Genomic DNA, 20,077 nt, shown 5'->3' on the forward strand with positions numbered 1-20,077 from the left:
TTAGCCATTATCGTGTTGGGCTTTGCGATGGGCCCTATTATCCTTTTTCTTGGCCCGCAAGTCCACTGTGGAGCCAAAAGCCCACACGGCAAGCTTGAAATACTTCCGCCTGGCGCCCGAACCTAACCGTCTCAGCTTTCAAACCAACAGGCAACAGCCTGTCATCTTCTTCTTCCCCTCGCCGGCGCCCCAAGAGGAACCCATCCCCAAATCCCCACCTCTCCCTCTCTCCGCCGCGCTCTGCTCTTCTCTGCAGCGGCGACCGGCCGATGGCCCAGCATTTCCCCGGCGGACAGCACCCCAATTCCCCACCTCCCGAGAGGGACAGGAAACGAAGAAGAGGCACCCCCGATGCCCCACCTCCCCCTCCGGATCCCTCTCCTCCCAATTCCCGACCTCCCGCTCCGGATCCCTCTACTCCCAGTTCCTCATCCCCTCCCAATTCCCCAGTTCATCTCGTTATGGATGACTTCCCCGACGGGCACCACGTGCGGCTGCGCAGCCGCGCGCTCCGCACGTACCTCCACGCCTCCTCCGACGGGATGAGCGTCTACCTAAGCTCGGAGCGGGCGTCAGAGAACACTGCGTGGGCGGTGCACCGCCACCAAGGGAATGCCGTCGGCGCCGGGTACGTGCTCCTGCGCAGCGCCGCCTACGGCCGATACCTCGCCGCCACCGACTTGCCGTCGCCATTCGGCCACCATGTGGCAGGTCGTCAGATCCGGGGCCGGGAACGGCGTTTATCAGCTCCACGTCGGCATCCGCTACCTCCGCGCCAACGGGAGGTACCGCCGCTGGAACACCGGCGTCACCGTGGAGCCCATCCCCATCGGGTCCAGGAACTTCAGCACGATGATGCTCTGGGTCGTGGAGCCCATCCCCTTCAGAGAGGACTTTCCTGGCATCCATGGCCTGGCTGCTGTGAGTTCTCCATGCCCGCTTCCCTCAAACTATCTATCGATTGAGCGAATTTGGTTCTTGGTGTCACTAATTTGCACCGGATTTTAACCGCAGGAGTTGATTCGTTGCGAATCGTGTTAATTTCATTTGCCTGGGAGCAATTTTTGGTTCCGTTCTTGCCGAATTTCGCCACCTCTGTTGTTTCTTGACTTGTTGCGCCTCCGCATCACTTGCAGGAACCTCCCCTACATCGCCTCGCCGTCCGGTTCGGGCGCGAGCTTCCGCCGTGGTGGATGATCCGGTTCGTGCAGGCCAACATCGACGGGACGTACGAAGAGGACATGTGGACCACGTTCCAGTTCAGGGGGAACTCCATCCTCAACCTGAGGAACGAGCTGGAAAGACGCGTCGCCGCCGTCTCCGACATCATCATGTGCGTCCGAGCGGGCCGCTTCGCGCGGCTGACCCCGATGCTAGTCGATCTGCCTCGCGGTGGCCACGGCAACACCCTCTACATCGTCGTCGTCATCTCCGGGACGCCAGGTGAGAAATCCCCAACCCCCTACTGATTTCCTTTGGCAAGAAATGCGATCTTGACACATTTCATCTAGATTTTCTGGTGTGCGATGCACTCGCATTCTGGGTCTTATTACAGTGGCGTGTTAATCTGATTGTGCGTGAGAAACAGTTTACTGAAGCTGTTGTAGTCTGAAAAGTGAAAACCAGTTTACTGAAACTGTTGCGTCCTGAAACATTGACTAATATGCTTCTATTAGCACTCGGGACTTGTCTGAAACTGTTGTAATCATGTAAACAAGTAAAAGTACCGATGCTAAAAGATAGTCTGAACCTAGTTGGTTACTGTGAGACAATCATTTCACTGTCAGCCTTCATATGGAAATTATTGGTTATATACTACCGTTGTTGATTCAGAAAATTCAGTTCTTCCATTTTATGCTATTTGCTTCTAGTAGAAATCTTGGATCCTAAAAACCTATATCAGTTCAGTGGTGTCATTTTTCAGCCTTATAGAGAAGATGTTGATATCGGGTAGTTTTGAATTTGTTATGACTTTTGGCAAGAAAGCACATATGTTAGTAGATACCCTTTCTGCATGGGCAATGATATTTTGGGTTTTATTTTAGCAGAGTGTTAATCTGATTATGCTTGAATAAATAGTGACATGCTCTGTTTGGAACTGAGACTGTTACTGAGAGTTATCTAAAAACTGTTCTTAGTAAGTAAGAGTGGTTGAATGGAAAAGTAGGTATTTATAGTGTGCTTTGTCCAGTCAAAAAACAGTGTGCCTTATGCATTTATCAGTATGCGTGCAGATGCTAAAAGATGGTCTGAAGCTAGTTTATCGTGAAAATAATATTCATTTCATAAATCAAATATTGACACTCACCATTGATATCGAAATTGTTGGTTTCATACTACTATGCTTGATTCAGAAAATTCAATTTCTTTCTATTGACTCGATTCAGATAATTCAGTTCTTCCATTTGGTACTGTTTGCCTCTAATACAAATTTTGAACCCAAAAACCCAAATCAGTTCTGTCATCTCATTTCAGCCTTATAGGTTGTATCGTAAAAACAATAACCCAAATCAGATCAGTGATCTCATTTCAGCTTTACCGAGCAGAAAGCAATATCTATTGATTTATCCTTTTGTAAATGTTTTGACAGAACAAAGTTCAGGTTGTATTACATCAAAGCTAGTTCCTGCACATTATTATTTTTTCAGGTTTAGTACATGAACTGCCTTGTTAATTCTGCAAAACTTTGATATTAAGATTATTTATCTACTACAACGGTTGAAGTACCTGTGAAGCGATGTCTAACTGATTGTTTCTGCCAATTCAGGTGAAGCTGCACTGTGGTTCTCGAATATCAACGCACACTAGATGAGATCAGAGCAAGACTCCTGACAGCCACCTCATAGTTCGCCTCTTCAGAAGTGTCGCCGCCTCGGACACAACAACATGAGAATTCAGAACTTTTGCGTAGAGATATAGGTTTAGAAAAACTCAGCAGCTCCTGTGCTTCTGCTAGCTAAACTTGACCCGTTCTCTTGACAGGAGGAACCTGTTTGTTTCGGCCTTCCGTTTCTAAAATTCAAAACTGCTGAAAGCGTTAAGTAGAATGGCTAAACAATTATGCAGTGACAATGGTTGCTCTTATTCCGGCAACTACTACGTCGTTTGTAGCTGCATTTCTCTTAGCTAAAACTTCTGATGTCATCTGTTTCAGTTCACCTCTTCAGAAGTTTTGCACATCTGACACGAGAACAAAGAGTTGAGAACTTGTGTGGTACTAATAACCTCTCTGCACAATAGCAATTTCTTACATGCAGAGCTTTTTTAAGATTGCTGGTGTTTCGTTTTTCGTTCTCATGTGTTTCAATTTACATGGAACACCGAAAACCTACAACGCCTGTGATGTAAAATTTCAATTAACCAGGAAATTCTGTAGCAATCAGCAATGTCAAGTAACATCAGTTGGTGAGAGAAAGAAAAGAAGCGACGCGGTAATCATCTGTCATGCCATTTTGATCTTGTGTTTCGGTTGCATTTTTCAATAGGCTGACTGCTGTTTGGAAGCAAACGCAGATCTTTGTTCTGAGTTAGCAAAGTTGATGCTTGAATCAATGATAGAGTCGTAGACATAAATAAGATAACAATAGAAAAAATGCTCGCATTATTAAATGCTCCCAACGATCCTACTTAGTGTAGCGTTGTGTCCAGAGTAAGGTATCGCATTATTAAATGCTCCCTCCGATCCTATAAATTCTTGTCGTGATTTTAGTTCAAATTTAGCATCGTAGGGAGTCAAAAGAAACTTAGTGCTCTATATATACTCTTCCTCTTCAGGCGCCGCCGTTGTCTAAACCTAGCTTTCCCAACCATAACCCTCACCGGAGCGGTCAGGGTAAACTACTTGTAGACTTCTGGTTCTTGGTGCGCTTCACACTCTCGCCGCGATGTCATTGACATTGACCGTGATATTCTTTCCGGTTTCCCTGTAAATCAGAGGACCGGTCTTTCTAACAGTAGAATTGAAACTGAGTAAATAGACAATAAGTCCTATAGCTATACGATGTGTGTCAAATGAGTACTAATTGTATAAATGTGCATATTTGGACCTCTAATCTTCTGTATCTAAATAGGAGATCCCCGCTACATGATTTTTCTCAACATGCAAATATGCCACCTCAACAAGGTTCACCATATATTGCTACGCAAACCATGCATGTCACCTCATAAAGTCGTCAAGCTATGCATGTATTCATTTACATTTTTGCATTAGTCTATCAATTCAAACCATTACTCCCTAATCAATTCATTCATATTTTTGAATATTTTTTCTCTTTTTATACATCATTTTGCCATATACTTCATAGGTTTTTATTATTTTTAAACGTAAAATCACCAAGGCTGTTTACTATGCATCCTTAACGAGACGTGGTTAAAAGAATATGGAAATAAACAAAATTGTCAAACTAAAAATAATTTTTTAATTTTGACACCGGAAAGCAAAATTTTCAAGTCACATGAATTATTAAACTTCCCTCCAAGTGTCTCAGGATTAGTTCTTCGTATCACTTTTTTCTCAGTGGGCCTAGTGTCGGAGCTCATTTATCTCTCACCTTTTAACCTTCCTCCCCGGCCCATCTCGCTGCCGACGGCCCAACCTATATCTGGCCATCAGGCCGTGTTTTTTCGGGCTGGTTCGAGGCACGCAAAAAAAGCACGGCCCACAGAACGGTACGGCACGGACAAATCAGGCCGAGCCAGGCACGAAGCCCATCACGTGCCAGACTTTTTTCTTAGATGAGACCCGTGGGCTGGCACGAGCACGACACGACAAATCGCGGGACTAGCACGGCACGACACGGCACGAAAAAACCGTAACGATAGCCACGAGGCACGGTTTTTAGAACAAGAGGAACGATCTCACAGAAGCACGATCCCGATTTTCCGCTTATGGGCCAACCGCACGCCCAATCGGGCTTCGGTACTTGACGACCCAACCGCACGACGCCGAAAGCAGTAGCTGTAGACGCGGATTATGGGCCAACACGGAAGCCCAGGCTGGCACTCCGTCCGCGCGATGGCCAATCGGGCGCAGGCGCGCAGCGCGTTGACTTCGCGTGCGAGCGTGGGGCCACCGGGCGTTAATTTCACGCGCGGCCGCGCGCGGCCATCGGGCGTGTGCGCTGTGTGCAGGACCGCAGGTGATTACGACGCGGGTGACCATGCGCAGCAATCTGCGCCCGCTAAGACTCGGACGCGCGAGGGACCAATCGGGAGCGGGCGCGCAGAACCTCGCGAAGACTTCGACGTCACTCGGCATGCCAACGGGAAAAAAGCACGGCACGAGAGCACGCAGGCACGTAAAGCAAGAGATGGCCCGAAAATTTTGAATAGAGCATTAGAGCTCCGGTTTTGGTTCATTTTTCCATATAAATAGAGCTGCACATCACACTCATTTGCCCACTCTCAGACCAACACCTTTCTCCTTCACCTCACGCTTCAATCTCATGGCCAATCCAAATCATCAATACAATTCCGAAGATCAAAATAACCAATTCTTTCTTTCGGAAGAGTTGGGGTTAGACACGACCGCCTACGGATTCAGCCCCACTCCCATTCCTCCCGATATTCCACAAACCCAAACACAACAGATGCCTCCCCATTCCACCGGTTCCACTAGTGCAATCATTTCATGCACCATCGGCGCGACTGCTTTTGCAACCCTTGATTCATCCGACCCCATGCAGTGAGAGATAAGCGCAAGCTGTGCAAACGTGCATGCGGTGGACCGTTCGCGCTGAGTAGGCGTCGCGCGTTAGTTCTTTTTTTTTGAGACAAAATTGGACAGCACCTCGGACGGAACACCGGGTAGGCAACAACGCACGAACTTTTTTTTTGAGCCAAAGCAACGCACGAACTAATCCATGAACTAATCCAATCTCCACGTCGCCAGCGCGCACAGGCGGCTCCAGAACAGGCGAACGGCCTAGTCTCCAGTTCTCCACGTCGCCAGCGCGCACGGGGGGCGCCCGAACGGCCGAAAGCAGCCTGAAGCCCCGAACGGGCCGAAAATAGGCCGAGCTATCTTTCTCGGGCCTTCGGGCTAACGTGCCGCCGGGCCAGGCACGAATTAACCACGTGCCGGGCTTTTTCCAGGAATGTGGCCCACGGGCCAAACCGGCACGGCACGGATCCATTTCGTGCCGACCCGTGCCATGCCGGGCCACCGCCTCCTCGTGCCCGGGCCGTGCCGGGTCGGCCCAATGGCCAGATATAGCCCAACCCCGTCGCTCGTCTTCCCCTCTTCCTCCTGGAGCGAGCGCCGTCACCCATCCCGCTGTCGACATCCCACTGTCGAGCCCCCTCGCTCCGTCGCGAGCGCCTCCACCGCAGGTATCTAGCGATCTCCCCTTCAAATCTCACGTTCCCCTCCTCCCATCACCCCACCAACAGATCCAGCCCTTTAGCTCCCCGTTTCATCTCCTTAATCTTCCCCAATTCGCAGATCCCATTAGAGAAACAAGAGAGGGAAGGCATCGTCTAGAGTCGGCAATTGGATCCAGATCCCGTCTAGAGAAAGAAGAGAGTTCGTAGCAATGGAGAAAATGAGCCGCCGGTTCGTGAATCTGATAGTCCAGAACTCTATCGGCTTCCGCCCTGCCTACGCCCTTCACCGCATCAACCCCTGGAGGCTCTTCTACCCAACAACAAGACAGGCATTAGAATCAGCTGCGGCATCAATCAAACAGCATCGAGAATGCCCGGCTGCCTCGCGCCGCCATATCCTTCTACCTCCCCTGCCCTCCCCCTCCGGACAACCACTCGGGCGAGATCAACTTCATGTCGCTCGGCGGCAGCAGCAACGACATCATCTCCATGGACAGCAGCAGCAGCAACATCCTAGAAGGTCTCTCCTGTCTCCATCGCGATCCACGACAGCCTCTACCTTCTCAACGAGATCCCTGGCCTGCAGAATGAGGAGCATCCCTTCGAGGCCTTCCACCACAAGAACTCGAGCGGTCTCTGCGGAGACGATCGATGGTACTGGTCCTCTCTCCCGCCACCTCCCTTTGTGATTGACTACGACAATCTACTATGCCACCCGCGCCGAGGATTGCTCTTCTTATCATTGGAAAGAGATGAACAAGTCCGATATCGTCGAAGCTTACACGGTGGTCGGTGACTCGCAGATATGGGTTTCCACACAGGACGGTGTCACCTACTCGTTCGACACGACAAGCGGCATGTGGAGCAATGCAGGCAAGTGGCCACTCCCGTTCCATGGCGGCGCCGAGTACGCCCCCGAGCATGGTCTCTGGTTTGGTTTCACGTCTCACTCCCAAGGCCAGCGGTTTGCTGCCTCTGACCTCGCCGCCGCATCCACAATGACACCACCGGTGCTGCACAAAGCGTGGAACGAACCACTGCCCAAGCATTGGGTCCAGGTACTGGCCCCATACCGCCTGCCTCTGGGCTCTGGCAAGTTTTGCATCGGTAGGGTGTTCGACGACATGGAAGAGGAAGGCCGGACCAAGGAGATGTTCGCCGTCTTCACAGGCGTCGAGGTTGAGTGCCGCGGCAGCAGAGGGGCGCTCAGGTTGATCAAGCACAAGTCCAAGCGTTTCAGCGTCGGCCGCAGGATGGTCAAAGCCATTTTGTAAACTTGTGCTCTAGGGATCATAGGTCCAACTAATAAGACAGCAGGCCAAACGTTTAGTTGGTTTGAGTTTTTGGTGGTAGGTGAAGTTGCTTTGCTTGAATTTGTGGTGTCCTTGTTCCTGGTGTGAGAGTGAGACAGCATCAGATTCAGTCACCATCCTCTTTGTTTATGAAATCAACCACTCCACACGCACGTATGTGAGAGTGAGATTAGCACTTGTAGCTGGTGCAGCTTCTGGTTTGGTTTCTGCTAGACTTGTGTGCTTGCTGCAGCGTGTGGAGTCTGCATGTTACTTGTGGACTAGAAAAGGCGGTAGCGCACGTCAAAGGAAAATCGCCAATGCTGTTTACTATGCACCCTACCTGATACCTCTAATATATGTAAAAGTTAGAAGCTGAATTAGTATTATACTGCTCATCATGCAACGTGGACATCTTCCTTATATATTAGCATGACATTGATATTACGAGGTTGTTTTTTTTATTTAATTACTTTGTTGACGAGTTAGGAACTGGTATTCTGCTAATTCAGGTGAAGCTGCGCTGCGGTTCCCGGATATCAATGCACAGTAGATGAGATCAGATCAAGACTCCTGAAAGTTGCCTGGGTACCTGTGCGCTGTTGGAAATCAGCCCAAAATCTCGGTCATGCAGCAACAACAAGCAACGCACACGGCAGTCACGCAGCAACAACAAGCAACGCACACGTCGAGTACTTTCCGACGAGCCGATGAACTCTGGTGAGACGCACACGTACAAAACTGCCCAGCAAGCAAATCGATTAGCAGCTAGCACTAGTAGTACTCGCGTGACGCACACACAGGAGAATATTGATTTTGGTATGGCTACAGGCCCTTGTCGAGCCTGCTCTCTCTTTTTCTTATTTTCGGGAATTAACTTACATGGTACCGTATACATGCATATATACACGGCAAGATGCAATTAGACTAAAACACTGAATACGAGACCTACACCTAAACGGACTTGACTTCTAACCAGAAACTGATTCGATTTGGTCTTAAGCTTACATGCGTGTGGCCCGATCCGGGGAAGGAGAGGTCCCGAGAACGAGGAAGACGACACAGCCTGGCTTCGTATTAGGCCCCAAAACTGGTCGTGGGCCGAGATCTGGAGGCCCACTTAAGACGTGTACACAATAGAAGGCCCACCTTCTGTTTTTCAGGCATTCCAATTATTTTAGCCAATGTGCTACAGTATTGGTGAATCGGTGCCGCCGACGCCGCCGCCTCCATCTCCGGGGATCGCCGCCGCCGCGCGCCGTCAACGGCCAGCATCGCTCCTTCGAAGCAGGCCGCGCGCGCAATAGCCGCAAGCGCTGCTTCCGCCGCCGCCGCAGCCGCCGCGCTCCAAGTACCGCCTCCAGAAATGTCTCCCCCGTCGGAATCGAGCTCATCTTCTCATCCAGCTCCTACGCGGTCCACCTCTTGTACAGTCGCAGCCACAAGCTTCCTTCCCGGCGTCTCCGATATAAGCCCAATCGACGTCTCTGATGCAGCTCGGCGGGACTCTGGTCGCCACATTGTTTCCGACAGGTAACAAACTAGTACCACCAAAGCTGTTTTTCCCCCCAGTTGTGGTTTCTTTCTGCAGTGTTTCCACATAGAGAACTCTGAAATTTCACCCTAGAAAACGCAGAACCCGGCCGTTATTTCTCAACAATTTAGACTGAAAGGTCTGACCATATGTGTGATGCATAGAATAGAACAAGCGAAAAAACCACAAATGGCCTTCTGTTTTCAGCGACTTTGTAGGTTTCAGATATTGTACCATCACTGCATCCAAAAATATTGTTCGTATCATTTTGTGACCTTTGGGTATTAGAAATTACATAGATTTCTTAAGAGTAACAGATATCTGTTACATAGATTTCTAGGGTATAGATGGGACCAGAAGAAAGAAAACAGCTTATTAAGTGACAAATTAAGTAGTCATTGATCATGTGATGTGATGAAGGTTGCAGGATAGTTACTAAGCATGATAACCAGTGTAGCACTAGAAATTTTTTGGGGACAGAAAACACTGGAAAGTAACAAAAAACTCTCTGCAAGATGCAATTCAAGTAAGCAATAAAATAAATAAAATAGATGATGTTGTACACGATAATAAAGTTTGTGAAACAGATGTCAAAGTTGACCTGGACCATATGTATATATCCATCAACATACATGAGGAAATTTGTTACAGAAGAAAGCCACCAAATCGATATGCATGGAATAAAACTCATGTTGCAGCGCAAGTACAAGCTAATTAAGGAGAAACTTTGTTGGAAGCACTTCATCACTTTCAGGAGACGAAGTCCATAGCTATAGCAATCTGGTACACCGTACACCCATGTACTAGCAAGCAGCAGCAAATGGGAATCCAAGACAGACCCAGGAGCGCTACTCGCGGCGCTAAACAGCAAAAGGCCAAACCCAACATAATCAAAGTAAACCTCAGTCCTGTCCAAGCAAGATTAACCCAACCTTCAGCCTCCATCCACTTCTTCGATGGAAAACCTCATTTTCGTTTTCCATCAGCGACAAGCCGACAACAATCAGGATCCCAAGCATTGTTTGTTCTGCAGGCCTCATTTCTGCATTCCAGCCATCACCTATAACCAATGTGACAGTTGAAATTAAAAGACCGTAGTAGTAGGATCAGTAGGAAAGATATGCTTAAAGACAACAGCATTTGTACATTTCCGAATAGCCCAAATTAAAGCAACGTCTCAACAGCCATCAAGATTCTAACAACTCCAGTAAACTTCAGAGCCCAACTGCACAGATCACTAAAAGAAAAAGAAACAGGAACAACCTGAATATTCAGTGCAGTTTTGTTAGGGAATATTCAGTGCAGTTGTGCACATAACCACACTCCACAAATATTTAGCAACATAGCATAAAAAAAGATAAATGGTTCACGGTTTCTGTTTTCGTTTGTTTTTAGCATGCTAGCCTAGTAAGACTATCCTTAGTTAAAATACTACTCCTACTCAAGTAAGGTCGTAGGAGTAGTATTTTGTTTTTATTTTTGTTAGAAAAAAAATACTACTCCTGCAACTTCGAAATTTTTGTTTTTATTTGATCAATTTTGAAAATCTTTCTTCAGCAGCTCCTGTGTTTCTACTAGCTTAACTTGATCCATTCTCCAAACAGGAGGATTCGGCCTTCAGGTTCTAAAATTCAGAATCAGAACTGCTGGAGACGAGACTCTCAGTGGGCCATCTCCGCTCATCTAAACCATGTGGCATATGGGCTGTATTTTCATTTCCACGGCCCGCGAGGCGGAAGCCCACTACTTGGTTCCCGACGCCAGCACAACGGCATTGAAATTCTCCGCCTGCCGCCCGAACTCCCCTCCCCTGCTTCTCTTCTCCCCACCTCGCCGGAGCGCCAAGAGCCCATCCATCGTCCCCACCTCCGTTCCTCTCTCCACCGCGCAGCGCTCGCCGCCTCTGCTACGCTGCACAGCGTCGGCGGCCGATGGACCTGTTCCCCGACCGGGGCCACGTGCGGCTGCGGAGCCGCGTGCTGGGCACGTACCTCCACGCCGACTCCGACGGTGCTATCATCTCCTTCAGCGAGAACCGGGCGTTGATGAACGTGGCGTGGGCGGTGCACGTCTACCAGGACGACCGGGACAACATGTACGTGCTGCTGCAGGGCGCCGCCTACGGCCTCTACCTCGCCTCCACCGGCAACCGGGCGGAACCGGAGGTGGCTGGCCACCAGGGAATCTGCGTCTACCAGCACGACTACGACGAGCCGGAGGTGAGGGCCATCATGTGGCAGGTCGTCGTGTCCGGCTCCGGGGACAACGACGTGCTGCTCCGCCATGCCAACGGAGGCTACCTCCGCGCCAACGGGAAGTACCCCACCATCGACGACTCGGACGGCCGCCGTAGCATGATGATGCTCTGGGTCGTGGAGCCCATCCCCGCAAGACAGGACATGCCTGGCCTTCCTCGTCCCCAGATCGAGGTGAATTAGTCGACTTCTCTTGGCGGAACCTATCAATTCAGCGAACTGGGTTCTTGGATGCCCAAATTCTGCATTGGAGTTCATCCGTAGGGCTGCAAATTTTGTCAATTTCATTTTCCCTGGACCAATTTTTGGTTGTTCTTGTCAAATTTGCGCTTCCAGGCCGGGAGCAGTTCTTGGCTTCTTGCCACCTCTGTTTCCTGACTTCTTCTCGGGATCAAATTTGATGTGCGTCCGACCGGGCCGCTACGCGCGGCTGAGCCCGATGCTCATCGACCTGCCTCGAGATGGCTACGGCGAGACCCTCTTCATGGTCGTCGTCATGACCGGGACGCCTGGTGAGAGGGCCCCCTCCTTTGGCAGGAACTGTCCTGCAAATTCCATCTTAAATTTTTTGGTGTCTTGTTGTAGATATTATTTTTGCATAGAACAGTTTACTGAAACTGTTGTTGTTTGAAAATGAAACAGTTTACTGAAACTGTTGTAACCTGAAACTGGTGCTAACATGCTTCTATTAAGACTTGGGACTTATTGGTTTCATACAGATGTCCTTGTTTCAGATAATTCAGTTCTTCCATTTGGTACTATATTTGCCTGTAGTAAAAAAAAAAATTGAGGCTAAAAACACACTATACATTTGTATCTGGTAGTATTGAATTTTTTTTTATTTTTTTGGCAAGAAATGCACATATGTTGGTAGATAATATTTTTCCATGGGCATGTTTTTTTGGGGTTTATTTTAGTGGAATGTTAATCTGCTTGTGCTAGCAAAAGACTGATATGCTCTTTTAGGACTTTTTTCGACAAGAGGCATTATATGCTCTGCAAGGACTTGGGACTGAATACTGAGTGTTGTCTGAGAACTGTTTAAGATAAAAGTAACTGATTAGAAACAGTAGGTATTTACAGTGTGCCATGTGGATTTATCATTCTAAGTACATATGCTAAATGATGGTCTTAATTTAGTTTTTTCTTGGAAAAGAAAACATATTCAAAGTTTGACACTCAGCATTGGTATGGAAATTGTTGGTTTGGATACTACTGTCCTTTATTCAGATGATTCAGTTCTTCCATATGTTAGTGTTTGTCTCTATTAGAAATTTCTGAACTTAAAATTCCAAATCAGTTCAGTCATTTCATTTCAGCCTTAGAGAGAAGATATTGATTTTTTTAACTCTAATATTGATATTTACAAATTGCAAACCTGTGACATGATGCCTAACTACCTCATTGTTTCTGCTAATTCAGCCGAAGCTCATCTGCAACTGCGATACCCGGATATCGATGCGGAGTAGGTGATATCAGAGTCGGACTCCTGATGGTCGCCTCACAATTCACCTCTTTAGAAGTGCCGCTGCCTCGGACACGACAACATGAGAATTCAGAATTTCTGCGTAGTGATATAGGTTCAGAAAAACTCAGCACCCCCTGTGTTTCTGCTAGCCAAACTTGATCCGTTCTCCCCACAGGAGGAACCTGTTGGTTTCGGCTTTGTGGTTCTATAATTCAGAACTGCTGAAAGCATTAAGTAGAATGGCTGAACAATGTTTGCTATTATCCTGGCAACTACTTGGTCGTTTATAGCTCCATTTCTCTTAGATGAAGCTTCTGATGTCATCTGTTTCAATTCACCTCTTCAGAACATGAGAATTCAGAACTTTTGTGATACCAATAACTTCTGGGCACATAGCAATTTCTGACACGCGGAGCTTTTGTGGGATTGCTTTTGTTTCTTTTTTTTCGTTCTCATCTATTTCAGTTACCTCAAATCAAAACCGGACGTAGTCCAATTGTCTGGTCGACGATCCTTGTGGAATCATACCTTGGAATCAACCTGACAATCAATACTTTCTGCTTTGGCTCTCATCTCAAATTAAAGCCATTTACTCCGCGAGGATGTCAAGAAAGTGCTAACATTTGCAGCATACGAGAAAGCTTAGAGATCAATAAAATTTATCAAGGTCAACCAGATATGCAAGGGCGCCGAGAGAGGTAGAACAACCTGTGTGGAAAGCTAGGAGTATGTTCGTGCCGGGGCCCATGCCATTGCTCATCAACTCGTATCTCCGTGGGCCGTAATTCGAAAGAACGCCAAATGCCCAATACCCGAATTCTTCCAATACGGCTCAACCGATCGAAACTACGCAGCCAATCCGACTTTCATTGGCCGGGTGATACGACCCAGCCTAAGCCTTATAGCCAGGCTTCGTATTGGGCCTCATAACTGATAGTGGGCTGATATCTGTAGGCCCACTTAAGACGTAAACTAGCCAGAAGGCCCACGTTCTGTTTTTGAGTTATTCCAAACATATTAGCCAGAAGGCCTGTGGCCCTGTGTGCTATGGATGAATCGGTGCCGCCGCCGCCGCCTCCACCTCCGGGGATCGCCGCCGCCGCCTGCGCAAGCTGCGCTCTCCAGAAATGTCTCCTCCGTCGGAATCGAGCTCATCCAGCTCCTGCGCTGTCTACCCCCTTCCAGGCGTCTCCGATAGAAGCCCAATCGACGTCTCTGATGCTGCTCGGCGGAACTCCGGTCGCCACATAAGTCCCGACAGGTACTCCTTAATTAAGATGAGTACTTAACACCGAGCTGTATTTTCCTCAAAACTCTTCACTTTTCCCCCCAGTTGTGGTTTCCTTCTGGAGTGTTTCCACCTAGAGAACTCTGAAATTTCGCCCGAGAACCAGAAGCACAGGCTAACTAAGGGTGTGTTTGGTTGGTGGGCGAAAGACGTGGGTTGGCTCCGACCAGAATTTACGAGTGAAGCGGATCGAATTTCATGTTTGGATAAAATGGTCAGAAACTCTCGTGTTTTGTTAAGATGGGTTAAGCTGAACCAGACTCCAAGCGCCGCCCTAGACCTCGCCTCCGACGCCGGCGCCGTCCTCCACCTCGCCTCCGACGCCGGCGCCGCCTTGCAGGTCCGCCGGAACTCCTTGCAGTCTGTGCCGTCCCGCGCTTTGCCGCTCCGCAGGCCGCCTCCGCCGCTACCTCCTCGCGAGCCGCCGCCCCTGCTCGCCGTCCGTCGCGTCCTCAAGAGCTGGCCCCCTCCTCGCAAGCCCCTCGCCGTGCTCGCAGGCGCAGCCCCCCTCCTCGCAAGCCCCTCGCCGTGCTCACAGCTCCCCTCCTCGCGAGCCCGTCGCCTTGCTCACGACCTGCCGCCTCCTCGCGAGTGGCCTCTCCCGCCGCCCTGCTCGCGTCCCAGGCCCCTCATCTCGCGCCGCCTCCGCTGCCGCCCAAGCAGCGGCCTTCGCCTGCCGTGCTCGCGAACCGCGGCCGCCGCTGCCCTTGCTCGCGGACCGCCAGCGCGGCTGTTCGCAGCCCGTCGCCGCCACCGGGCGCCCGTCGCAGGGTTTGGGAGATTGGAAAGAAAGGAGGGGAAACGAGCTTTTCGGGAGAGATTTCTGCGCGAGCCGTCCGTGAGCCGCGTGGTCCGGCCAAAAAGAGCGACTCACGCGAACCGCTGTTTTGTGGGATTATTCGCTCGTGGGTGGCATCGCCTCTAGACCAAACACCCGAGAAAATTGATTTGAACCGGTTGGCAGCGCACGGGCGGCCCGACACTCTAAACCAATCACACACTGAGGAGAAACCTACTGGAAGCTATTCAGCAGTTCAACTGAATTTCATCAGTCAGCAAATTCAGAACTGCCGCTGCAGACGAGCTCTCTGTGGGCCCTCAAAACCCACTTGTTGTTTCCACGGCCCGCTCATCAAAGCCCACTTGTTGTTTCCCGAAGCCCGCACGGCCGACATTGAAATTCCCCGCCTGCCGCCCGAACATAACCGCCGTCTCTCAAGTTGTCAACGAACTCCCATCCCCTGCTTCCCTTCCTCGCCCAGAAACCAAGAGCCCCCATCCACCTCTCTCTCCCTCCCTTGCCATGGCATCCCCATGCCATCGCGCAGCGCTCGCGGCCATGGCATCCACGTCGTCGGCGGCGGCCATGGCATCCGCGTCGTCGGCGGCGGCCATGCCTGCACAGATTCGGCGGCCAAGGTTCCCGGACGGGGAGCACGTGCGGCTGCGAAGCCGCGTGCTGGGCACCTACCTCCACGCCGACACCGACGGTGCTGCCATATCCCTCTCCCCCCGCCGGGCGTCGATGAACGTGGCGTGGCGGGTGCACATCTACAACGACGGCCTGGGCAACGGGTACTTGCTGCTGCAGGGCGCCGCCTACGGCCTCTACCTTGGCTCCACTCGCGGGATCCCGGCGGAGCTCGGCCACCACGGCATCCACGTCTACCAGAGCCCCTACGACGAGCCGGAGTTCGAGGACATCATGTGGCAGGTCCTCGTGTCTCGAGACGACGTGCTGCTCCGCCATGTCGACGGACACTACCTCCGCGCCAACGGGAAGTACCCTGGCTGGAACGACCGCCCCACCGTCGACGACTTCGACGGCCGTAGCATGATGATGCGCTGGGTTGTGGAGCGCATCCCCGCCAGGCAGAACATTCCTGGCCTCCCATATCCCCAGGTCGAGGTGAGTTCTCGACTTCTCCTCCTCCATGCCCGTTGCCCGCTTCCTCAAATTGCTCTCGGCGGAACCTATCAAATTCAGCGAACTGGGTTCTTGGATGCCCAAAATCTGCATTGGAATTCAACCGCAGGGCCGAAATTTTTGTCAATTTCATTCGCCTTGGACCAACTTTTGGTTATGTTTGTCGAATTTGCGCTTCCAGGGAGCAGTTCTTGGCTTCTTGCCACGTACTCTGTTTCTTGACTTGTTGCCACCTCCTCTGTTTCTTGACTTGTTGATCCACCGCATAACTGGTTCTTCTCGATCGAGATCAAATTTGCCATTTCTTGATCGCATTTGCTTCTTTGATCAACTGCAGGAACCCGGCAACTACTTAAGGAGGGTTTGGAATATTTGGATGAACCCCAACGATAACCACATAGAGGCACCGTGGCGGCTGATCCGGTTCGTGCCGGCGGGCACCCACGGGCTGTACCCCACCGACAAGTGGGCCGAGGTCCAGTTCAGGGGGAACTCCATCTTCCTCCTCAAGGACTGGATGGTCACCGAGTTTAGCGAGGCGGAGATCAATTACAGGAGGGGTTACGCGCGGCGGAACTCGACGCTCTGGTCAGACTGGAACTCCATCGTCTTGTGCGTCCGAGCGGGCCGCTACGCGCGGCTGTGCCCGATGCTGGTCGACCTGCCTGTCGAAGGCGAGACCCTCTTCGTTGTCGTCTTCAGGACCGGGACGCCAGGTCAGAGGACGGCCCTCCCTGTCAATGCTGCAAATTTCATCTTAAATTTTCTGCATGGGCATGATATTTGTGGTTTAATTTCAGTGTAGATACGGTATACTGAAACTGTTGTAGCCTGAAAAACAGAATACTGAGACAGTTGTAACCTGAAACTGGTGCTAGGATGCTTCTGTTAGGATTTATGGTTTCATTTGGTACTATATTTGCCTCTAGTAAAAGTTTTGGAGCCTAAACACACACTATACTGAAACTGTTGTAGACTGAAAAACAGACAAACAGTTTACTGAAACTGTTTTAATCTGAAACCGTTGCTAACATGCTTCTGTTAACATGACTTGTTGGTTTCATACAGATGTCCTTGTTTCAGATAATTCAGTTCTTCTATTTGGTACTATTTTTTTCATTGCATCTTTCAGTGATCACCATTCATCTTTATAGAGTTTACGTTGATATCTGGTAGTCTGGAATTTGTTATGATTTTTGCAAGAAAAGCACAAATGTTGGCAGATAATATTTTTCCATGGGCATGTTATTTTCGGTTTTATAGTAGTTAATGTGCTTTGTGCTAGCAAAAACAGTGATATGCTCTTTTAGAACTGCTTTCGACTATGGTCATGTGATCTGTTAGGAGTAGGGACTCAATACCAAGAGTTATCTGCAAACTGTTTAAGATAGGAGCAGTGGAGAAACAGTAGGTATTTATCGTGTGCCTTGTGGATTTTATTATAGTCTCTGCGTTGGTCTGGAAATTGTTGATTTGATACTACTATCCTTGATTCAGTAGCTGCCTAACTGCCTCATCATTTCTGCTAATTTAGGCGAAGCGCAGCTGAGATACCCGGATATCGACGCAGAGTAGATGAGATCAGAAGACTCCTGATGGTCGCCTCACAATTCACCTCGATCGTTAGAAGCGCCACCGCCTCAGACACAATCAGTATAGACACAGAAAAACTGGACGTCTACTTTTGCATAGAGATTTATTTTCGGAAAAACTCAGCAGCTTTTGTATTTCTGCTACCTAAACTTGATCTGTTCTCCTGACAGGAGTATCCTGTCAGTTTTGACCTCTGCACTTCTATTTTTTCGTCTTCCTGAAATCGCTAATTGAATGGCTGAACAATTGTGCAGTGACATTGGTTGTAACTGCTGCGCAGCTAACGGTGCCATTTAGAGTTTAGAGTTTGGTAGGATAATTCAGAACTCCTGAAAGCATTAAGTAGATGGCTGAACAATGGTTGCTCTTATTCTGGCAACTCCATCATCGTTTATAGCTCCATTTCTCTTAGATGAAGCTTCTGATGTCATCTGTTTCAGTTCAACTCTTCAGATGTGTCGTGCATTGGACATGGTAACATGGTACAATTGGTTTCACACGCAGAGTTCTTTTGCGATCGCTTTTGTTTATGTTTTTTTGTTCTCATCTGTTTCAGTTTACATGGAACCCTGAAAACCTAAGGCTTCTGGGATGTATTTCGTAAACCGAGAAATGTCATAGCAGTCAGTAGTACCGAGTAACTCAGCTCATGAGGAAAAAAAAGCGACGTGGTAGTCATCTCTCATGCACTGTGGATTTTGTGTTTCCCTTCCATTTTGTCAATAGATGAGCTGCAGTTTGCAATTTTCGGAGCATGAAAATATTAATTGCGACGAACACCACTGGAGCAATGGCGAACCTTTGTTCTGAGTTAGCAAAATGGATGGATGAATCAAGCCATCAACAGTACAGTCATAAAGAGGAATAAGATAACGATACAAAAATAGTTTTCTAATTTCTCTCATAAACAATTTCAGTAGCACAAATAAGGTGGCACAGATTATTATCACACTATTTCAACACGACAAAAAAGCTAACTTTCTCTCATAAACAATTTCTACACCACAAATGCAGCACACTCCTGTATCCTGCTTAGATCTTGTAACTAGCTACTAGCTATCATTGTCATGTTAGCCATGCTTCTAACAGAGTGGTTGAAGCACTTTATTAATCAGAGATTCTCAAGAAACTTTATCAAGCAGAAGAACTTGAATTTAAGTTACTTTGAAAATACCTTAACTTAATCTCCATTGAAGGAATAAAAATATACAGTTGGCACTCTGTAACCTGGTAAACATGAGAACCTGAAAACTCATGTTTGAACTGTTTGGCATCCAGTAATAGTTATCAACAGAAATGAAGAATGTCTTAGATATCCAGTATTTAGCTTTGAATACATTAATGTTTTCAGTTGTTATTACACAGCAAGGTTTTAACGGAATTGTTGCTTTAACCTTTAAAGTTTTCCGTCATTTGTGTAAGTATAATAAATACATTTGAAAAATAAAATTAACTACAGTAGTTAAATTTTGTCCTAAGCCTGTGCAACTTTCAGTTAGATTCCGCCCACGTGGACACGCCGCTCGCCTCCTCGAGCGTGGCTTTGGACGATGAAGAAGCCTTAGGGGCCCGCTCCCCTGACGCGGAGGACGACGCGCTCGACCTCCTCCTCGACGAGCACAACCAGGAGCCGCGTAAAGTACCTACTCGCTCTGCCCTAGCCCTACACACCGCTGCCTGCAATTCCTCCTCATGCGCGCTGGACCTCTCGCTGGAGCCACATGCGCAGCCCTACGACGACCTCGAGGACGATCTCGGCGACGCAGACGGTGGCGGCTGGAACCGCGACCGCTCGCCAACCCCCGTGCACGGCGACGACGGGGCTGGTTCCTCTTCCAGGCCTCGAAAGCACCTTCTGAAGAAGGGCGGCGGAGGTGGCGGTGGTGGCGTTCCCGGCAACGAGCTAGAGGACTGGGGCGAGGAGGCGGCAGGGCTGGCGGATGTGGGCCGGGAGGACCATGCCGCCAACGAGGCCAGGAAGAGGAAGGGGTCCTCAAGCCTCAAGAACCTCCCGAGGGGTGGCGGCAAGGAGAAGAATGAGAAGAAGAGGAGGAAGCAGGATAGGGTGGTGGAGTGGGAGAGTAGATCGTCCTGGTGGGAAAGGCGGTGGGGTGAGGAGTAGGATGATGGGGAGAGGGAGATCCAGGAGCCGGCTCAGAGGATAACCAAGAAGGTGTTACAACTGCAGATGGTGATAATTTCATTGATGACACCGGAGTTGACCCAGCTGATCATCATGACAATGATAACGGCGCACGCACACGGGCAGATTAGCAATCCATGGAGAAGCCAGCAATAAAGGTGCCCTTTACAGCGACAGGTATCAAGTGCTCTTCAGAGGCTCACTCGTGATAAATATTTCTCCAAGCCAGCCTTTGAGACCGTGATACCTAAAG

The 20,077-nt window shown here is 49.3% G+C and overlaps 3 protein-coding genes and 1 pseudogene across 3 annotated transcripts; all 4 read left to right on the forward strand.

Moving 5' to 3' along the window:
- Positions 1-155: 155 nt before the first annotated feature.
- On the forward strand, positions 156-3,065 carry LOC112270048 (annotated as a pseudogene).
- Positions 3,066-6,385: 3,320 nt separating this feature from the next.
- LOC112270050 lies at positions 6,386-7,950 on the forward strand. The gene is made up of 2 exons (XM_024457708.1): positions 6,386-6,978; positions 7,128-7,950. The coding sequence occupies exons 1-2, from the start codon at positions 6,976-6,978 to the stop codon at positions 7,596-7,598; spliced, it is 474 nt and encodes a 157-aa protein (XP_024313476.1). The 5' UTR covers positions 6,386-6,975; the 3' UTR covers positions 7,599-7,950.
- Positions 7,951-8,808: 858 nt separating this feature from the next.
- On the forward strand, positions 8,809-13,446 carry LOC106865771. Its single transcript, XM_014896562.2, has 4 exons — positions 8,809-9,149; positions 10,755-11,579; positions 11,742-11,917; positions 12,828-13,446. The coding sequence occupies exons 2-3, from the start codon at positions 11,082-11,084 to the stop codon at positions 11,781-11,783; spliced, it is 540 nt and encodes a 179-aa protein (XP_014752048.1). The 5' UTR covers positions 8,809-9,149; positions 10,755-11,081; the 3' UTR covers positions 11,784-11,917; positions 12,828-13,446.
- Positions 13,447-14,510: 1,064 nt separating this feature from the next.
- LOC104581644 lies at positions 14,511-18,184 on the forward strand. Its single transcript, XM_010229718.3, has 3 exons — positions 14,511-16,070; positions 16,426-16,804; positions 17,623-18,184. The coding sequence occupies exons 1-3, from the start codon at positions 15,465-15,467 to the stop codon at positions 17,661-17,663; spliced, it is 1,026 nt and encodes a 341-aa protein (XP_010228020.3). The 5' UTR covers positions 14,511-15,464; the 3' UTR covers positions 17,664-18,184.
- Positions 18,185-20,077: the final 1,893 nt, after the last annotated feature.

This window comes from Brachypodium distachyon, chromosome 1 (genome assembly GCF_000005505.3).
Source record: "Brachypodium distachyon strain Bd21 chromosome 1, Brachypodium_distachyon_v3.0, whole genome shotgun sequence".
In the NCBI taxonomy this organism is placed as follows: Eukaryota; Viridiplantae; Streptophyta; class Magnoliopsida; order Poales; family Poaceae; genus Brachypodium; species Brachypodium distachyon.